Here is a 21091-nt window from a genome sequence, read left to right as displayed (position 1 = left end):
AAACGGGGGTTGCCGTCGCCTTGGAAAAAGGAAATAAAATACAGACAAAGGTAAAACAATTCCCTGGCTGAATGGGAATTACTCTCACAGTACCTGGATCCTTGGGGGGCTTGAATTAGTCTTCTCCTTGATGTTTCTATGCATTATGGACTTTTAAAAAATACTTGGGACTTCCCAGAGGAGGGCTAAAAAATACTTGGGACTTCCCAGAGGAGGGCAGGGGAGAAGGCAGCATCTGCAGGGCACAGGTGAAAGGGCTCTGACCTCTCTTAGGTCTGTTATGCTTTTGAGAACGAGCCGCTGGCCTCTGATCCTTTTAACTCCTTGTCTCTTTATGGGGTAATTCTGACAACCAATTGGAGAAGAGATAGGTTTTTTGAGAGAATGGATGCTCAAGTTCAAAGGGGCAACTTGCATATAGGCAAAGATGCATGAAACTGGTAAAAGACTGCTTTCCTTGGTTCTAGCTTAAATCTTGAGCTATCTAATATATATATATATATATATCTATATATATATATATAATATATATATATATATATATAATAATATAATATAAATTTAAAGTTTTCAAACATCAGTATCTTTAAAATCAACCTTATGATTTTAATCTAGTCTTGATCATTTTAAAGGAAATTTTTCTGGGAACTGCCTGTATATATATTAGTTCACCAATATAATGGACCACTGTATATTGTACTTCTGGATGTATTGGTGCCAAATGGAGATATCGTTTTAAGAGTATCCTCTTTTGAATTAGTGCCAAACTTTTTTTTTTTCCCTCAAATCCGGCACTAAAGGGAATTGCTCTCAACACTAAAAAATTATGCTAAATCTTTTACCGTCCTGCAGTTTATAATATTACTAAGGGTTTTATCTTAGTTTACAGGTACCGTTTGTTTATATAAATAAGACCCTTTCTAGCAAAAAGGAGATGGAAGAGCAGCTAAGCTAATTTGTACTGTGGTAACTTGATTAGTTGTCATAACTCTGTAAGACAGACTGATTGAATTTGTATTATATGGATAATTTGCTGTTTACACTAAGATGACTTTTGGTGGCTTGGAATGATGGTGCTGGGTGTATTTTTGTTTGAGATGATATTAAAATGTTTTTGTATGATAATTATTGTATATGTGTGTTTGACCCTTAAATTAGGTAGTCAACTGTTAAAATATGCAGTTATAATAATTTTAATCGAAGTGGTATTGGATTTAAATATGCTTTATAGCAAAAACATGCATTCATGGTATATATACAAAGGTATATCGGAGTTTCTTTCATAGCAGTGGAGGCTTATACATTTTTATCTGTTTAATTAGCTACTGTTTCACATACATATACATATATATATATATATATATATATATATATATATATATATCTATATATATATATATATAAATATATATATAACACACACATATATACATATTTGATTTATAATTTGCTGGAATGTTTTGGCTCTGATATACCAGTTTTGATAAGTATAATTTTGATTCAGGAGCCTGAAGCAGAAGAATGTGAAGAAGCAGATGTAGCTGTCCCAGAAGAAGTTGCTCCTCTTCCTCCTGTAGGAGATACTGACCAGTTACATCAGCAAAAAGTACAGTTGACGGTGAGTGAGATTAGATTTTTACAGAATAACTAGATATTGCAAGCCATCATCATTTCTCTTCAGCAGTACAGGCAGAGTTACTTTTACAATGATAAAAAATCATCAAAACATTTGTCACTAGATTGGCATTTTACCGTAATAAAAAGAAGTGATTTGGGGAAATCAAAAGTAAGTGAAAGAAATGGGCAAATAATTATCCCAGCTTAGCTGCTAAATAAGTAGGAAGCAGACGCCCTTCTTCCCTCTCCTCTTTCTATTGTTTCATTTAGCGCACCGAACACTGCCTCAAAGAATACTATTTTTAAAAAATTTTTCATTACTGTATTGCATTTGATTGTTTTCATGTTTTATCATTATGGTAAATTTATCGTAAAATATTTGATTTGTTTTAGGTGAATAGGTACTGCTTTTACGCACATATTATAGTAAGGATATTACTGTTGCCTCTTCTCTCCTCAACAATATCACGATGCATGATTACTTGAAATCATTCATTGATTAATCCTCAGAGATCTAAATGCTCCCTTCTCTATCTCAAATTATCTGTCTATCACTGCCATGATGAATGATGTGTTCCGATGCGAGATACTTACCTCGAACCATTCCAGTGGAGATTCCCGCATGTCGATCCGGGTCCAACCAGAAAATTCTGGTTATATGCCGCACCCAGGTCAGGCTTATGCCCTCAGGGGTCGAAGACCACGCCATCCTTCTGACCTATCGCCAGTCATTCTCTGGTCGCAGGAGTGTGCATACGCCCCTGCACGTCCGGTGTCCGGCCAATTTCCTTTGTCCTTGTGTGTGCTTTGTGTACGTGTGTCGTGTTTATGTGTGATGTCGGCTTCAGAGCCTCAACGTCGTTGCCCCGGTCATGAAGGACAGGCTTCTGGAGCTTTTCTCTCGCCCATTCTAATTGATCTGCACTCTCTCTTTGTGTAATTCATGTAGGGGGGGCGCTTGCTCTAGAGCCAACACGTGCGTGGAGTGCATTTCTTGGCCATCGTACCAGTGGGATTTGGCTTCCACTAAGAAGAAAAAGAGACCTAAAGCTTCGTCAGCGAAGATTTCGAGGGAATCGAGGAGTGGGAGCAGCAGCAGAGACTGTGGCGCCCCTTCACCTTCGATATCATCGGAGAGGAAGTCTCCCGCCTTTCTACAGGTTCTTTCTCCTGCCCCCTCCCAGCGAGGGGGCCTAGGTGACTCCGTTGCTGGGTCCCTCCCAGGGGGTGTCCCGATGAGTCGTTTCCCCAGCAGGTGGTACTGGAGGCTTCTGCGGTGCTGAGGGACTGCTGGTTGCAATTGCAGCTACAGGGCTCCCCATCCTTGTCCTCTCTCTTAGCATCAGTGCCGCACCCGCCCCCCCTACCGCTACGGAGCTTCCCGCTTTGCCTCTCCCCGCTACGGCTCGCCTCGCTGCAAGCTCCACCCGCTCTCGAGCGGAGCTCGCCGCTCATGGCCGGAGCTGGGCTGGTGTATCCGGTCATGGAGCCACCCAACCACCCGGCTCCAACCCTTTTCCCGTCTGCCGTTGGGGATGTCTTTCCCCCTCGTACTCTGGGCAGATCCTCGATGAAGGACGATGGCTTCCCGTCCTGGGGCTTCCCGTCGAGGGGACAGGAGCAGCTGGGGATGGCCTTGGGAGCGGCCTTCCGAGGTGGTCCTGCTGTGATAGGGGTGTCCCGAAGCGGCCGAAACGCTCCCCGGGTTCCCCTTGCGACGGGAGTTGCCAGAGGAGAAGCAAAAGACATCGGGACTCGTCTGAGGATGTGAGTTCTTCGAGTTCCTCCTCGAGGGAGCGATCCTCCCGTAGGAGGAAACGCTCCTCCAAGAAGAGACGCCGTCATGGGAAACATAGGAGGCGTAGCTACTCCTTGTCCTCGAGCGGCTCTTCCCGCTCTCATCGTAGTAACCGGGATCGTAGAGGGAGTGACAGGCGTCGGGACAACTCCCTCTAGGGGCGGCGCCGTTCTCCTTCGCCGAGGTTGGCCCCCGCCCCAGTGGCACCCCAGGACGGTTTCTCAAAGGGGGGGTTCCCAGCCGTCTCCCTCCCTGCATTTTCCTCGGTCCCGGTGGATCGATCCCGCCTCGGTCTCGTCAGCCATTGGGTTGGCCTCCATGACCGAGCGTGCTCCCTTCTTCTGTGTTCCCGCCCGCTTGTCGCCTTCGCGGACGGAGCCTAGGGCTAATACCTCCTTAGGGGGTTCAGAGCCCCTCCTCGGGGCGTGCCGGGTGTTCGGGGCATCCCCCCTTGCAGGAGACCGGTTTACAACTGGGTTTAGGTGTCCCTCTCCGGGGAGCTTCTCCAGCTTTTCTAGGGTCTGGGGCACTGAGGAAGAGACCCTCATCCAAGAAGTACTCCAGAATGCCCTGAAGGAACTGGGTCCAGTGGATGAGGGTTCAACTTTTAGGAGAGTCCTCTCTCTTATTAGGTCCATGAACCGGCTAGAGGAGCCAGCCCCGACGGTAGAGGACAACAGATCCATGGCGGTGGACTTTATGTTAAGGGACACAGAGGAACCCAAGGCCTCTCTCAGCCTCCCTAGGTCTAACAATACGAAGAAGGCCCTGACGGTGGTGGAGAAACTCATTGCAGGGTCCAGTACTCCGTACGTTGGCACTCCTCGGCTAGGCTACTCCCAGCGTCTAAGCCGAATCAAAGAAGGCTATATGCCCTGGAAGGTGTCCCTCTCCTCCCCAAATCTGTGGAGGGTAACTTGGCGACCCTGGCGCCCTTACTCTGGGAAGAGAGGCTCACGTCATGACTAGTCTCCTTACGTATTATTATTGGAAAACATTAATAAACTTATTACATACATATATCATAAAAATGATATCATCTCAGCGAGAGAGAGAGAGAGAATATCATTGACCATTATATCGCACTGCTCCCCTCCCCTGTCATATTATAGGCGGCCCTCGGTTAGTGGCAGGGGTTATGTTCCTGGCGGCCGAAGCTGAGCAATTTTCACCGCTAAGCACACAGTTTTAAAGTCTACAGCTGCCGAACACCTTCTTTCAGAGCCCTAGCCCAGTCAAACGGCGCCGTAATCCCGCAATGGTGCAATAAGTAATTATATTTATGCAGTATAATACTATAGAATTTACTGTACAGAGCACTGTACAGTACACTATAGTATTATAAATTCTGTAAAGCAAAAAAAGCCCATCTTTAATCATTTGAGTATCTAGAGCATGTCTAGATATAATAAGGTTTCATACAATCAACTTACCTGTCAGATATATACATAGCTAAGACTCCGTCGTCCCCGACAGAAATTCAAATTTCGCGGCACACGCTGCAGGTAGTTCAGGTGATCTACCGTCCTGCCCTGGGTGGCAGGATTAGGAACCATTCCCGTTTTCTATTCATATTTTTTCTGTCGCTTGGAATGTAAACAACGTTTGCTGTTCCTCCTGACTTGATTTTTGGATTTCATCGCCATCGATCTTCTGGGCTATCTTTTGCAGGGAAGTACTGGATCTTTGGTTCGGCATACGCATATTAATTTGTTTTAATAACTTTGGCTTCGAAAATTTCGAAGAATTGTTTACGTGTAACTACCGAACTTTTCGGTAGACACTCACATAGTTTGCAAGAAGGAAAATTTTAATATTTATTCATAATAACGTGTAGTAAATGTTAGAATTGATTGAGCTAACTTCCTTCTTGAGGAAGTCAGGAATAGAATTAGTTACGCTTCCTTTAGAAGTTTTTATAGCTCTCGTACTAACGAGCAGTTAGAGCATTAACAATACTAGTAGTGTTGTATCCTCATCTCCTTCTTACTTCACAGAATCTTCAAATTCATATTGCAATTTGAAGACAAAGGAATGTAGCTCAAAATACGAGCTATTGAAAGGTAAGAAGTGATTTTAGTGTTAGTGCAGTGGAGGGTGCGTTCTGATCGGCTCTGTTTCGCTCCCAGGCCTAGACCTCTTCCAAGCTCACAAGCCCAGAGGAGAAGGAAAGTCGAAAGCCTTACGGAGGTTATGGAGAATCCCCACCGATCGGGCGTTCCCTAGGCAGGATCTGTAAAACGTCCCAGACTGCCAGGAATAGCCATTGGAAAGGCATCCTTTAAAAAGTGCGTCTCTTCTTCCGTTTCTTCATCTTACATCCGAAAAGACGAAGAACGTACATGTTTGGAGTTCAGACGATCTGGCTCGTTCTCTGAAAACTAAGAGAACACTGAGCGAGAGGCTGAGAGCCAGCCAGCAAGCTAGCGCGAGCCACGTTCCAACAGCCAGCAGCGAGCCGCGCTCCAACAGACTAGCGCGAGCCGCGTTCCAACAGACTAGCGGGAGCCTCGTTCATACAGATAAACGCGAACCGCGTTCCAGCAACTGAGCGTGAGCCGCGTTCCAGAACTTTTTTCTTGGCGCAAGGCGCCTTCAAAGAGAAAACAGACGGCTAGACTGAGGAGCCTTATAGTAGAGTGGCAATCAGAAGGATGCTTCCATTGAACGTTTACTGGCAAGAGGCTCGTATAACAAGACTAGAGGCGCTCGGATCTATCAGGGCGCACGGGACCTTCCACGCAAGCGGAACGTTCCAGGAGCGAGTCTCCTTTCTAGCGTGGGGAACATTTCAGGCGCGCGGAACTATCCTGATGCCAGGCGCTAGGCGCAAGGATCCAGACGCCAGGCGTCAGGATATTCCAAAATCTTCATTTGAGAGAGAGGTCAGTCGCGAGACTCCTCTTTGAGTTTTTTAACTTGAGCAACTTTCCCCTGGCAAATGTGCAAGATGTCGCACAGGCGGCCGTTGCTTTTGTCAGAAGGATTCTGATACTAAGAGAAGCCCCTTTTCATTATTCAGAAGACTCCTGTGTTAGGCAGTTCCTCTCAATGCGGACTCTCTCCTTCATCCATGCTCTTCCCTCGTTTTGAGGAGGCAAGAGCTTTGGGAGTTTTTCTTAATAAGAATCTCATCGACGTTTGGGTATGATGGCGGATAGGAAATATCTACTTCCTTCCGTAAACCCTAGTGATGAACAGGAATTCTGTCTCTTCCGCGATTTATGAGGAAATCATGAAGATTTAAAGAGTTCCTGGATTAACTTCCTTCCTTAATGATATATATATACTCTTTCTATCATTCTATTAACGAAAAGAACGAAGATAGTAGAAGGTAGTAGAGTATCTGCTGTATGAGAATACGATACGGTCAAATCATAAACACATACCGTAGTTACTTCTTTGCTGTGTAACTCAATTACCAGTATCCTTCTACGACTTTCCTAGGAAGGACTACGCTTAAAGGGATTGTTAAGACAACACCTACTTAGCTTCTAGATTTATCGAAGTCTTGTTTCGCTTAAATATGCTTTAATAAGAAATTCCTGAAGTTCGATAATAATTTTATAAGATTCCTTTATTAAAGGGAGTAGCTGGCAACTCTGCAAGAGTAAGGCCAGACGGCTAACGGAGACTGCTTTCGCTGAGAGCCTGAGACCAACGCAGTTACGCAGTACCATGTAGGTGTCAGTCATGAGCGGTCGGGTTTATCTCTCTCTCCTGTGGGATGGAATAACTATCCGTATCTCTCCCCTACAATCGCGGTCTTAACCTCAGATTGAGGGGATAGTTAAGCTAACATAAATAAAATATTGTATGCCTTTTGCTAAGAAGCTTTCAATAAGAGAGATAGTACAACCTTTCAATGCTGTTTACCGTTGGTAACATTATTAAAGGATTCTATCGCAGCAGAACATTATATTATATAATGCTCTCAGGCTTACGAAAGCTTAGCTTATTAGAGTACCTGCTCAGAAGATGGATGAGTCGGATGGGAAACATTCTTTTTGTGGCAAAACTTGTTTCCTTGAATGGACTATACTACGTATATAAAGTTTTTTCCTACTAAGAACGGAATTAACATGTGAAAGGATGTCGGGTACCATAAAGGCACAGGTGTTCTGGCACATAACCTAAAAAGAATTAGAAGGAAGCGCCAGCCTGGCACAACTTGCGCCAGCCTGGCACATAGCGCTAGAAGCGCCAGCCTGGCACAGTGAGCCAAGAGCACCATCCAAGATTTTCTCGTTTTAGCGAGTTATTAACCTAAGAGTCCAGTAGCCTCTCGGACACCAGGCTCGGTAATGGCAAGATTCGTTCCTGATTTCGTTACCCATTTAATCACTTAGGCCAATTCCACGACTCTCTCATATCGCAAAGAGCATCAAGAATCTCTTTTTTCGCTCCTGTTCGCGTTAACAAAGAGAACCTTCTCGATCGACGATAATAACTGTTAACATGTTTAACATTTATTGGAAAGAGTTGTGAGAACCTGCGGAAAGTCTTCTTCATAGATCTCTTAGTAAGGTAGAAGACGAACAGGCTTCCTATAGACTGCTTCCTTTTCCTCGAACCAAGAGAGGTAGCAATATACGCCATCTTTATTTTTTTTTTAGAAAGGGGAATAAACTTTAGTCTTTTTTCCCCTAAATATAAATTATTTGCAGAATTTAAGAGAAAGGGCGTCAAAGAAAGAGAAGATAATACTTTATGCCTCATTTTGGCCCTAGAGAGGTTGGATTCACAGAGGTCACGTTCTCACAGCATGTTTTGGAAGTCTTTTCCAAGACAGTCTGAATATTCTATCAGCATCTATTATAAATGGACCTTAACAACCTCTCCACTCTGAGTCTGTCTGCGTGCAGACTGACCAGAAGTGGACATGAATGAGAGGATTTTTCAAGGTAAATGACAATAGTCATGGACAAGATATAGAATTGCTGCAGATAGTGCTAGAGGGAATGAGGAAACTGTCCTCTTCCAATACCTCTGTGAACCACATAGCGGTTTTTTCTTCCCTTTCAGAGGGAAGAATCATCTTTGTATATATCTGCTATCAAAGAACGTAGTAAAAGGCTATACTCGGTCTCTATAAAGGGATTGGAGATAGCAGAGGATTAAGATCTTCGGGATCTTATACGATACCTCAATATGACAAGAGTAGGATATCATGTACTTCTAATGGGATCTTTTTTTGTGGCCACAGATTCTATGTTCCGACAAGATGGAACTGCTCCTCATCAAAATTCTTTGAGAAATTTATATGAGGGAATTCTTTGTTTCTCTTGGTCCCAAACGATCAAGAAGACAAGTGAATTTTTTGAGCATTGGAATCTCGCATCAGATTCTATGGAGATTAGGCAATGGGTTCTTGCCAGCATAGTATGTCTGGAAAAAGAACTAAAACCCCCTATTCCTGATTCAATGTTTTCAGATAGAGGTTTCTTTGTCCAGGCAGGGTACTTACGTTTTCATCTACAGTAGAATGGTTAAAACGTTTGCCTACAGAGTCTTTGGAATGCGATGACGGCTTGAAATGCTTCCCAGAAGGTGTTCAGAGGGATACAATAAAGAGCTAGAAATCAGGAGTACTCCCAATTTCAGCTCGGAGTCTCCTTCGACTTCCAAGCTTCTTCCCTTCCTTCGGACAAGGATAGGGAAGATTCTGCAACGAGAAGGCCCTTCAACAGGTAAGAAGAGATCTCGTGAGCAAGGGAAGTACTCAAGAAGGATCCTCCTCGGAGGAAGACTCTTATCTCTCATACTGTTAGATATCCTATCGTATACTGGATGTAGTGACTACAATCACCTCCCCTTGCCGGAGAGGCCAAAGCTCAAAGTGGAAGAATTTCTTCCACCCTTCTCCAGTCTTGTGATTTACTATTATGGATGTTCAGGACTTTTGGACAATGCAGCGCCAACCAGGAGCCTTATGCTAAAACAGGCGTAAAAAACGGCAGAGGCAGACAGCCCCAAGAACACTGTCATTGTCTGATGAGGAGAAAGACCGGGCCTACAACCTGACACAGTTGCGCTAGATGCGAATATAATAGGAACGGATAAGAAGTGTCCGATGTGGACATTGCCAGACATCCTCGAGACTCTACCAAGCTCGAAGCTCCGGCAAGTGGGGAGGAGCCAACCAGGCGCGAGGCTCCAGGCAGGAGCGAGGCGCCAGGCAGGCGCGAGGTACCAGGCAGGAACAAAGCGCCAACCTGGCACGAGGCGCCAGCCAGGCTCAAGCCAGGCTCTAGGCGCAAATCTCCAGCTAAGGCGCGAGGCGTCAACCAGATGCGAGGCGCCAGTCAAGCGAAAGGTACCAGACAAGCGCTAGGCTCCAACCAAGAGCGAAGCACCAGCCAGGCGCAAGGTTCCTGCCAGGCTTCAGGCTTCAGACAGGAGAGATCCATTTCAAGAAAGCCCTGGTCTTCTTTGAAACATGGAGATCTCCTAAGCACTTCATAAGTGACTGGATTCCTTCAAACAGCTGAGAATTAAAAGCGCAGGAAGTGCGCGCTTTTGCAAATTCTTGTTCTTTACATAACAATATGTCATATAAGACATATTAGCTGTGTTGTATGGTAGAGGCCAACTTCTTGTGTTGACTTCTCATTACACAAAGGATGTCAAGTTAACCTACGAGAGATCCTTCTCTTTTGGTTTATACGTTTCTGCGGATACGTTACTGGGATAAGGAGCCGACACTGATCCTTAACTTTGAGTTAAAGTTTTTTAACTTAGTGAAATTATTGGGGTTTTTTAAATGAGTGTGGGGATAACTCTTTTCAATTTGAGCGCGAACCCTCGTGTTAGGATCAGGTGATCGGGATCGGTGTTGCGCTCCTTCATAAGGTGTATTGTCATAGAAGTGGTCCAGTACCCATTGACAAAATCCTTTCAGGCTCTGCCGAATAAGCGGTTCATACCCCATCGGCAGACCCACAAGAACTCTTAGCCATAGATCACATATCTCACTAAAGTCTTGAGGTGATGCAGATGACCGGGCAACAGCCACGAAGTCTACCACCTATCAGATAGGAACCAAGGTTTATTTATACCTACAACATATGTTGTTTACCTGTCTATTCCATGTTAGCTGTCTCTTACCCTCCACCAAAGGGTGTCAATCAGCTATGTATATATCTGACAGGTAAGTTGATTGTATGAAAATGGATATTGTTATAATACAATAAAGTTTCATACATACTTACCTGGCAGATATATACGATTAATGGCCCACCCAACCTCCCCGCAGGAGACAGGTGGAAGAGAAGAAATATGAATAGAAAACTGGAATGGTTCCTAATCCTGCCACCCAGGGCAGGACGGTAGATCACCTGACCTACCTGCAGCGTGTGCCGCGAAATTTGAATTTCTGTCGGGGACGACGGAGTCTTAGCTATGTAATATATCTGCCAGGTAAGTATGTATGAAACTTTATTGTATTATAACAATATCATTTTTATACAGTGTACAGGTAGCTGTAGTCTTCAAGTCATGATAATTCGTCGTACAATAATCCGATTTTACAAGAGACCAAATTACAATAGCCTAACTTTATCCCATCTTTTAGTTAAATAAGTTCAAAAACAGCAAAAGAGAATGATGAAAGTATGGTTTTAATGTTATACTCGTTCCGTAAACGTGTACAGCCATGAACAACTGAACAAGAAACAATTTATTTTTTCTCTCAAAGTTCAACCGAATTGGATAACAACAACAACTGTTTGGCTTGTATTTCAACCATCGTACTAGAGTAAAACAATTACCGTAGTTGTTATAATGATGTTATGTAGAATAAGACTGAGATATCGTAATGTAATAACTTTATCCGCAATAGATCGAAGATCAATCGGGAAATGTATTGTTAAGTTTATACCTAGTTGTAGCTGAAGCCGAGAAAACTGTATAAGTGCTAATGACCTTTATCGTGCATCAGCAACATTATAAAACTCCAGTAAACGTATGCCATCAAACACAACCGTAGAACGAACATGAAAAACATCCTTTAATATAAGAGGATGGCAGTTACAAAAGCTGCCTTAATTTGTATATTTATGTGCAAAAATACAAATACTCTATATGTAATATATTTTCATACAGTACTAACGATACTTTTATCATTCTCATTTGCTTTTTAGCTGATTTAACTAGAAGATATGATAAATAAAGAGATGGAGGAATGATTAGGCAAATGAAATTCCACATTTTCATTAAAGAGTTATTACATATTAGGGCAAAATATCTGGCCGCAACACTGTGTAAGGCATAGTCAACAAGGTTAGGGCATCATAAGGGGGATTGTGATGTCCGTAGACTTTTGAATTTTGGTTAGAGGTGAATTTTGCTTAGCGTCGGGTCCCCAGGAACGGAACCCCTGCCGTTAACCGGGGGCTGTCTGTACTGTGCTATCTTTTTTTTATGTCGATGACTGTCGTCTGCAGCTGCAGCACTGATGCACGGGTGATTTGAAAACAACACTCACGTTAAATTGAAATTTTTGCGTTTTTTAAATATTTTGAAAATTTTCTAGCTTGCAGTAATTAAAAGTGTTAATTGAGAAGTGACTGTAGTACACATGGTGAAATAATCTTACCACCGCTCTCAGCGATTTTTCCAAACAAAACATGATCGCATTGTTTGTATTTTATAATACAGGCAGTCCATGGATATTGGGGGGTTTCCATTCACATGGGTGTGCTGATAAACAAAAACTGCCATTAACCAGAACTGTGATTTGTGGCGCCGATAACCGGAAATCATCCCTTTATGGTGCCACAAATTGCCGATTTTATGACGCTAGACACCCCCCATAAAACTGGATCGCCAGTAACCAGGTCTGCAGATAACCAGGGACTGCCTGTACTATAGTAGTATGAGACATCATACAGTATTATTGGATACAGTGAAGTAAAGCTTATCTTGAAAGACCCAAGGAAAAGATGCAAATTTGTTGTTTTATTTCTTTATTGTCTCTTGGCGCATAGGCCTACCCATTGATAATCAGATAACTGTGCCATCTATTAAAAATAAAACTAAATGTAGGTCACAGCAAGATGTATTTTAAGAAATATTTCAACTTAAAAACACTCCATTTAATGAAAAATATTCTTGTCCCTTATAAACAGAATTTCTAGAGAGTAGTTCACGCTAAATAGAAGCAAGAAAATTGCTCTGAATTGAGTTAAATATGGCAAAACAACCTTACCTCCACTCTCACCAGATATTTTCAAACCAAAACATGATTGGTATGTTTGAATTTTATAATACAATAGTAATATAAGGTGTATATTCATTGTGTTTATTTTGAGGTGATCTGGGCACTTAACCTAAGCCACCAGTAACCAGACAACGGTGCTATAAACCCTACAGAGGGTAAGATCCAGCAATGAATATATTGAACAAGCGCTGTAAAACCGAAATGCCGGTAACCGATACCAAAGGTAACCGGGACTGCCTGTATGCTTAAAAACAGCAACCATTACACTATAAACTGAAGACATTTTGCAAAAAACAATAAAAGCTAACCCCCTTCTTTTTCTCTTTTACACAACATGTAGTTCAATAGGTTACACATAATTTTTCATTTGCATCAAGCACTGAGATATACATTGTATTGTTCACAAAGTAAACCCCTTGTTCTCATGTATGCAACGCAGTAGAGTGGACCCCTGGTATTTGTGTTCTCGGGATTTGCGGACTGATGTATTCATGGATTTTTCTTCGGAAAATATCTACCCATCATTCGTGGGAAATTCACTTAGTTGCGATGCAGGTACTCCTCATTTAACAACGTACTCGTTTTAGGACAACTCAGAGTTACGACAACAGCAAGGAGAGATAAAGAGATAAAAAAAAAAAAAAAACACAAAATGAAATAAAAACATTGCCAATGGTGGCCAAGAGAAAGGCTATTCAGTGCCAAAATAAATGTTCCTATTATTTAAGGGGGCCGGCCGGCTAATGCCATTCTTTAAGGACAGGACTTTGATATTCATACCACTTAATAAGGTGACTTGGGACATCTCCAAACCGCATATGATTTTCGACTCTGACCTTCGGTTTTGTGATGCCAGGGCGATTTATCCCGAAAATAACCATTTTTCAAATTATATCTCCTCCCTTCATATTTAATATTAAGACCTGGGATTACTACCATATATAGACCTGATGTAGACCTCCAATAGAATGAGGAGTGTTTTTTTTTTTTAAGTCATATTTTTGCTAGATATGAATTTTTCATTATGGTAAAAAAATAAACCCCTATAAATTAGGAAAACAAAATTTATAAAAAAAATAGACGAAACAAAAATTGGAAAAAAGGGCTTCATTTGATTATTCTCTATTGTCTTTATGAGTTATATACCAAATTCCAATGTTATAGCTAAAACTAAGCGAAAAGATAGATTTTGAAGATCAATAACTATAGTTTTGAGATACAGGGGTTCAAAGTTTTTCTTCGTATTTTTATAATGAAAATGTTAATGAATAATGATTATTATGAATGTATATTTCTTTTTTGTGTATTAATAAACAAAACTATTTTATTTATCATAATTTAATCATAAATGATGATCCATTTGTTCATATATCGTAGCTTGGGGCACTGCGTCAGGCAAGACGGCACTCCTTCCTACGCAACTCTCTCTCTCTCTCCTTCACTAACTCGGCTTATTACAGCGAATTTTCTTCTTCTGTATGTTAGCTAGATGTTTTCCTAGTATTTTCCGTTTTGGCATGATGCAATTCTTGCCAAAACAAAAATAAACAAAAGTAAATGCAAGAGAATGTCAAGAGGTGAAATTCGAAGTTGTACTCTCTTTTTACAAAGACAATGTTAATAAATCATGATTATTATGAATTTCATATTCCTTTTTGGGTATTAACCCTTAAATGCAGAGTGGACGTATTTTACGTCGACATTTTTTTGTCTCTCGGGTGCCAACTGGACATATTTTACGTCGACATACAAAAGTTTTTTTAAAAATTTGCGGAAAAATATCTACCAGCCGAAAACTCTTGAATCATGTGCCTTGGGGGATGCTGGGAGTTCACGGATCAAGGTGTTGTTTTGTTTACAATCGTTACGCAGGCGCGCAAGCGCGAATTTCTTTCTTGCCGCACTAAAAAGTATCGGTGACACATCTCGGAAATTATTTCGTCACTTTGACATAATTTTTGTACCATTTTAAATTAGCCGTTACATGGAGTATTATATATGAAAATGTGTGCATTTTTATTTAGAATACAACAAAAAAATACTCATGATTGTAGCTTTTATCAGTTTTGAGATATTTTCATATAAATAACAATAAGTGCCAAAATTTCAACCTTCGGTCAACTTGGACTCTGGTCGAAAAACGCAATTGTAAGCTAAAACTCTCATATTTTAGTAATATTCAATCATTTACCTTCATTTTGCAACAAATTGGACGTCTCTACCACAATATTTTGTGGTAATGTTTGCACCATTTTAAATTAGCGGTTACATAAAGTTTTATATATGGAAATGTGTGCAATTTCATGCACAATACAACTAAAAACAACCCATGGTTGTAGCTTTTATCAGTTTTGAAATATTTTCATATAAAAAATGATAAGTGACAAATATTCAACCTTCGGTCAACTTTGACTCGACCGAAATGGTAAAAAAACGCAATTGTAAGCTAAAACTCTTATATTCTAGTAATATTCAATCATTTACCTTCATTTTGCAACAAATTGGAAGTCTCTAGCACAATATTTCGATTTATGGTGAATTTATGAAAAAAAATAACATTTTCCTTACGTCCGCGCGGTAACTCTTCCGAAAAAATCATACGTGCGATTGTGGTAATGTTTGCACCATTTTAAATTATCCGTTACATAAAGTTTTATATATGAAAATGTGTGCAATTTCATGTAGAATACAAAAAAAAATAATTGAAGGTTGTAGCTTTTCTCATTTTTGAAATATTTTCATATAAATCTTGATAAATAGAAAAAAAACCACGTTCGGTCAACTTTGACTACCAAAATGGTCAAAAAACGCAATTTTAAGCTAAAACTCTTAGTCTAGTAATATTCAGTCATTTATCTTCATCTTGAAACAAATTCGAAGTCTCTAGAACAATATTTAGATTTATGGTGAATTAAAAAAAAAAAAAACTTTCCTTCCCTCCGCACATGGATTCTCCGCCGCAAATCTCTGAAATGCATACGTCGCATTCTTGGAATATTTGCTCCATTTCATATTAGGCATTTCATAAAGTTTTATATATGAAAATGTGCGCAATTTCATGCATAATAAAACAAAAAATATTTGAAGGTTGTAGTTTTTCTAATTTCCTAAATAATTGCATATAAAAAAAATATATAAAAAAATTCGACATTCGGTCAACTTTAACTCATCAGATATGGTCGAAAACTGCAATTGTAAGCTAATACTCTTACAGTATATTAATATTCAATCATTTATCTTCATTTTGAAACAAATTGGAAGTCTCTAGGACAATATTTAGATTTATGGTGAATTTTTGAAAAAAATATTTGTTTACGTCCGCGCATTACGAATTCATGCATCATATTGTGATAATATTTTCTCTGTGTTGCTTTTATCGTTTTACAATGTGTTTTATACCAAAATGATTGCAATTTAGTGTACATTACAACGAAAAAAAATTAACTCTTTACCTTTAACCGTTTTGCTCATAGAGCGATTTAAATACAATTATATATGAAATTTTGTTTTCGCGCTATCATATATCGCATTATTTATAAATGATAATGATAATTTTTTTATTTCTGATGGTTGCATACTAAACTTCAGGCAATGACAAAAAAAGGAGCCAAAAATGAATTATTAATCTTGAAAACTAAGCGCTCTGTGATTTTTTGAAAAAAAAAAAATTTTCTACTTCCGCGCTCACTCAGAGACGGAAGATGATTTTTAATATACCCCTTCGGCGTTTAAGGGTTAATAAACCAAAACTATGTTATTTATCATAAATTAAGATCCCTTTGCTCAAAGATCGTAGCCTGGGGGACAGTGTGACGTGTGCTTCAGGCAAGATGGGGGCGTTTACTTACTACGCAACCCTCCCTCTCTCTCTCTCTCTCTTCACTAACTACACTAATATCGCATATATTATGATATTCTGTAATCATATTAGAGCGAATTTTCTTCGTCTTTATGTTAGTAAGATGTTTTTCTTGTTTTTTCCTCATTGGCATGATGAAATTCTTGCCGAAACTTAAAGAAACATATGTAAAAGCAAGCGAATGTCAGAGGTGAAACTTGAACGTGTAGACTACTTGAGGTCTGTGCTCGCACTGAATCATGGTTCAACTTGATACTCCCCTCTGCGACCCATGGAATCTCTACAGATGCCATTTCTCACAATTTCTTTGACAATAATTATCAAAATTGACGATAACAGAAGAAATATTGCATTTTCTTGTACTGATGAATGTTTTAGGCTTATTGAGTTATGTTTGCTAATTACCCTGTAACTACGAAAGTAAGAGGAATTTTGACGAAATATTTCGTATACGTATTCTCAATTGCCACATGAAGCTCCATGAATTTTTTTATGACTGCATTTTTTGCCCTATACCCCCATATATAAGGGTTCTGGACGGCCCCCTTAATCTTATTTAAAAAGGCACAAGCCAGATTTCGATACCAAGTAAACCAAGCTAAATGTCAGTCATGGTTAGATTTTATCTAAAAAAGGAATTGGAAAACCCTCTTACGTGAAGTATGGAATAAAATAAGAAAAATTAGTGGCAAATATGTACCAACACCTCCACCTGCGTTATTAGTAAATGGAAACATGATTGCCAATCCAGAGGGTGTTAGTGAGGCTTTTGCTGACCATTTTGCTAATGTTTCATCTAAAAACCCAATCTCACCTTACTATGAAGAACATATTCTAAAGGGAAATAAAATTCTCGACTTTATGTCCATGCAAAGCGAATCATAAAACCAGTCATTTACCTTTCAGGAATTTTTATCTGCATTGTCATCATGTAATGAATCTGCTCCTGGTACAGATGACATAATCTATTCAATGATAAAAAATTTGCCATTTGCTCAGTATCATCAATAAAATATGGAAAGAAAATGCATTTCCAGCTTTGTGGGACATAACTACATTACTAGCTTTTTTGAAGCCACAGAAGGATGGTACTACTCCGACTAGTTATCTTCCTATTGGTCTTAACATCATGCATGTGTAAGTTGATGGAAAAAATGGTCAATGTTGCGACTTATATGGATTTTGAAAAAGAAGGGCCTTATAACTCCAGCCCAATGTGGCTTTCATCTAATGTACTCTTGTACTGACATCTTGGTGTGTCTAGAATATTCAATATGCGAGGCTTTCATCTCCAGAAAACGTTGTGTATAAGTTTTTTTTGACCTGGAGAAAGCTTATGATACAGCCTGGAGATATGGTATTTTGAAGACACTCCATGATTATGAATTCCAAGGAAAATTACCATTATTCATTTAAGCTTTCCTAAAAAATCGAAGGTTCGGGGTAAAAGTTGGAAACTCATTTTCATCTCTTCACAGCCAAGGAGGAGCTCCAAGTGTCCTTAGTGTAACACTGTTTGCTGTGTCCATTAATGGCATTGCCTCTGTGATTCCTAAAGATATAATGTTTTCCTTATTAGTTGATGACCTCTCTCTCAGCAATGGCTGAGAGAAAAATACAGTTGGCCATTAACAGAATTTTCGAATGGGCAGTAAAAACGGTTTTTAAATTTTCTACATCAAAAACTGTTGCTGTACATTTCTGCCACATTAAAGAAATACATCCTGATCCTGACTTCTACATACATGATCAGAGGATATCATGAAAGGAAGATTATTGTTCAACAAGAGAATGACTTGAGTACCTTACCTAAAAGATCTGAAAGTTAGTTGTATGCAAGTTCTGAATGTTTTAAGAGTGCTTTCCCATACATCTTGGGGAGCAGATAGGAATCACTTAATGATCCTCAACAAAGCCAAAGTGGCATCGAAATTAGCATATGGTTGTGAGGTATACTCTTCAGCCTTGAAATCAAAACTAAATATTTTATATTTGATACATAATGCAGGAATAAGGATTGCGAGTGCCACCTTTAAATCATCTCCAATCCCAAGCCTTTTGGTAGATTCAGGGGAACTGCCTTTGGATTCATGTCATCAGATATCGCTTGTTCGATACTGGCATAGAATCCAGAGGATTCCTGACTCATTAACTTCTGAAGCAGTTTTTAACGATAAATATTTTAGCCTTTATGAACATAATCCTCGTTATCCAAAACCTTTTGGATGTGGAGTTTTAAAAATTTTAGAAGATTATTCTATTCCAAAGGTCAAATTCTGGCCATTTAAGTATGCTATTGTGCCCCCTTGGAAGCTTCCTTCTGTGGAGCACTGCAGGTTCTTCACTGGTAGCAAGGAAGAAGTGAGTGCTGAGATGCTGTGCATCTCCTTTTTAGAACATTTGGCAACATGATGGTTCAGTTATAGTTTATACAGATGGATCCAAGTCTGACGCAGGTGTTGGCGATGGAGTTCTATTTCCCAATTTTAATGAGAGTGGAAGGGTGCCAGATCTTTCATCCATTTTTCCATCAGTGTTAAAGAGATTGCCTGTCATTCTGGAGAACACTGTTATATGTTGTGATTCACTGAGTGTCTTGCAAGCTATTGGTCATTTTAATTCACTACATCCTATCATAATTGAAATTTTAGAGTGGCTTCAGTTGCTTAAGATTAGTGGTAGTAAAGTATCTATCTGTTGGTCCCCTGCACATGTTGGTGTGGCAGGAAACGAAGTAGCAGACACTCTTGCCAAATCAGTTGTCAGCCAAAGTATAGCTAGGTGTGCACTCCTTGCAAATGATATGTATCTGGTCATTAAACCAGCATTCCTTGATTCCTGGAAATTTGCATGGGAGCTAGAAAACCAAAAAATGAAAGAAATAGCTTGCACTATCTTAACTTGGAAGTTTTCATCAATGATGACTAGGCAAAGGACAGTAATACTCAGTCGGCTTAGAATAGGTCATAGAAAAATGACAAATGACTTTCTGATTAATGGGGATCATCAGCCTTATTGAAACGACTGCTTGGTGCCATTGACAGTCAGACACCTGATAGTTGAGTGCCCCAGTTTGTCATATGAGAGAGAGAGAGAGGTACTTTCCTCAGAGTTGCAGGGGAACTGAACATGGTTTTTCCCTTACCAAGATTTTATGGACAGATTTTAATGAAAGCACCCTGTTTAATTTAGTTAATGCTATTGGTATTTTAAATAAGGTTTAATTTTTACTATTAGTCTTTTAAGTTTGTAGGTTTTACGATTATCTATTAATTTTTTTGTGTCATACGGCTTTTCCTTTATTAATTTAATTTCATTAAATTTCATTTATCTTTTAATGATTTTTTATTTTCAGATTAATAATTTTTTATTGTATGCATGTATGTGCATATGAATGTATTTGTTCATTTGGATGTACGTACATATGCTTTATATATAACCATTAGCAGTTCAATGCCAGATAATCTTTAATAAATCAATCAATCAATATTCAGTGCCAATAATCTAGCCTAGCCTAGGTTTTGAAAACCTTGAAATTTGCTAAAACAATAGATAAGGCTTTAACCCTGGATAGGTTTTGCTATTTTGGTGCCCCTTTAAAGGTTTGTGGGGTCGACCTTGACCCAAGCACCCAGAGAAATTTGTGAACATTCAAAAACTGTAGCTATGCTGTACATTTTAATTTTAAAATCAATTTCACCATTGCTGAACACTTCTGACATTTGGATGTACGTACATATGCTTTATATATAACCATTAGCAGTTCAATGCCAGATAATCTTTAATAAATCAATCAATCAATATTCAGTGCCAATAATCTAGCCTAGCCTAGGTTTTGAAAACCTTGAAATTTGCTAAAACAATAGATAAGGCTTTAACCCTGGATAGGTTTTGCTATTTTGGTGCCCCTTTAAAGGTTTGTGGGGTCGACCTTGACCCAAGCACCCAGAGAAATTTGTGAACATTCAAAAACTGTAGCTATGCTGTACATTTTAATTTTAAAATCAATTTCACCATTGCTGAACACTTCTGAGAAGATAAATCATACCCATCTACAAATTAAATATTTATTACAAATATATTTGAAAGATAAGTACATATTCATATACAAAAAAATAATAGGTATATGAAAATATTTACAAAAATACAAAATAGGCTAAATACACATAAAAATCAAGGGAATCCTTCCTAAAACTATTATTTACAATAGTATGTGACTGCTAGAAAAGGTGTCGGACCCATAGAGGTCAAAATGTAAAAAGAGAAAAAAAGGGTAAGTTTTTTTGCAAAAAACAAAAAATAAATAGATAAAAAAATGTAAGTACTTAAATGAAATAGGAAGTGGCTAATTTTATTTTTTTTGTAGAATAAAATCATATTATCCTAGAATGGAATTATGTAAAAAGATCTGCGCTAAGATGTAATTTACTGTTATATCATAAATTCTCTCTCTCTCTCTCTCTCTCTCTCTCTCTCTCTCTCCTCTCTCTCTCTCTCTCTCTCTCTCTCTCTCTCTCTCAAACAATAATTTACAAAAAATACAAAATATGCTATATACACACAAAAATTGAGGGAATCCTTCCTAAAACTGCTATTT

The 21091-nt window shown here is 39.4% G+C and overlaps 1 protein-coding gene across 4 annotated transcripts in view; it reads left to right on the top strand.

The window, feature by feature from the left end:
• Window positions 1-21091, top strand: part of LOC135198612 (probable ubiquitin carboxyl-terminal hydrolase FAF-X) — a 506622-nt gene that overhangs the window by 472907 nt on the left and 12624 nt on the right. For all 4 annotated transcript variants that reach the window (XM_064226360.1, XM_064226357.1, XM_064226358.1 and 1 more), the window contains exon 50: window positions 1505-1618. In XM_064226360.1, the coding sequence (XP_064082430.1) occupies window positions 1505-1618 (114 nt within the window). The remainder of the gene's footprint in view (window positions 1-1504; window positions 1619-21091) is intronic.

The sequence above is a fragment of the Macrobrachium nipponense genome, chromosome 22, assembly GCF_015104395.2.
Source record: "Macrobrachium nipponense isolate FS-2020 chromosome 22, ASM1510439v2, whole genome shotgun sequence".
Classification (NCBI taxonomy): domain Eukaryota; kingdom Metazoa; phylum Arthropoda; class Malacostraca; order Decapoda; family Palaemonidae; genus Macrobrachium; species Macrobrachium nipponense.
This window is presented reverse-complemented; position numbering and strand designations above follow the sequence as displayed.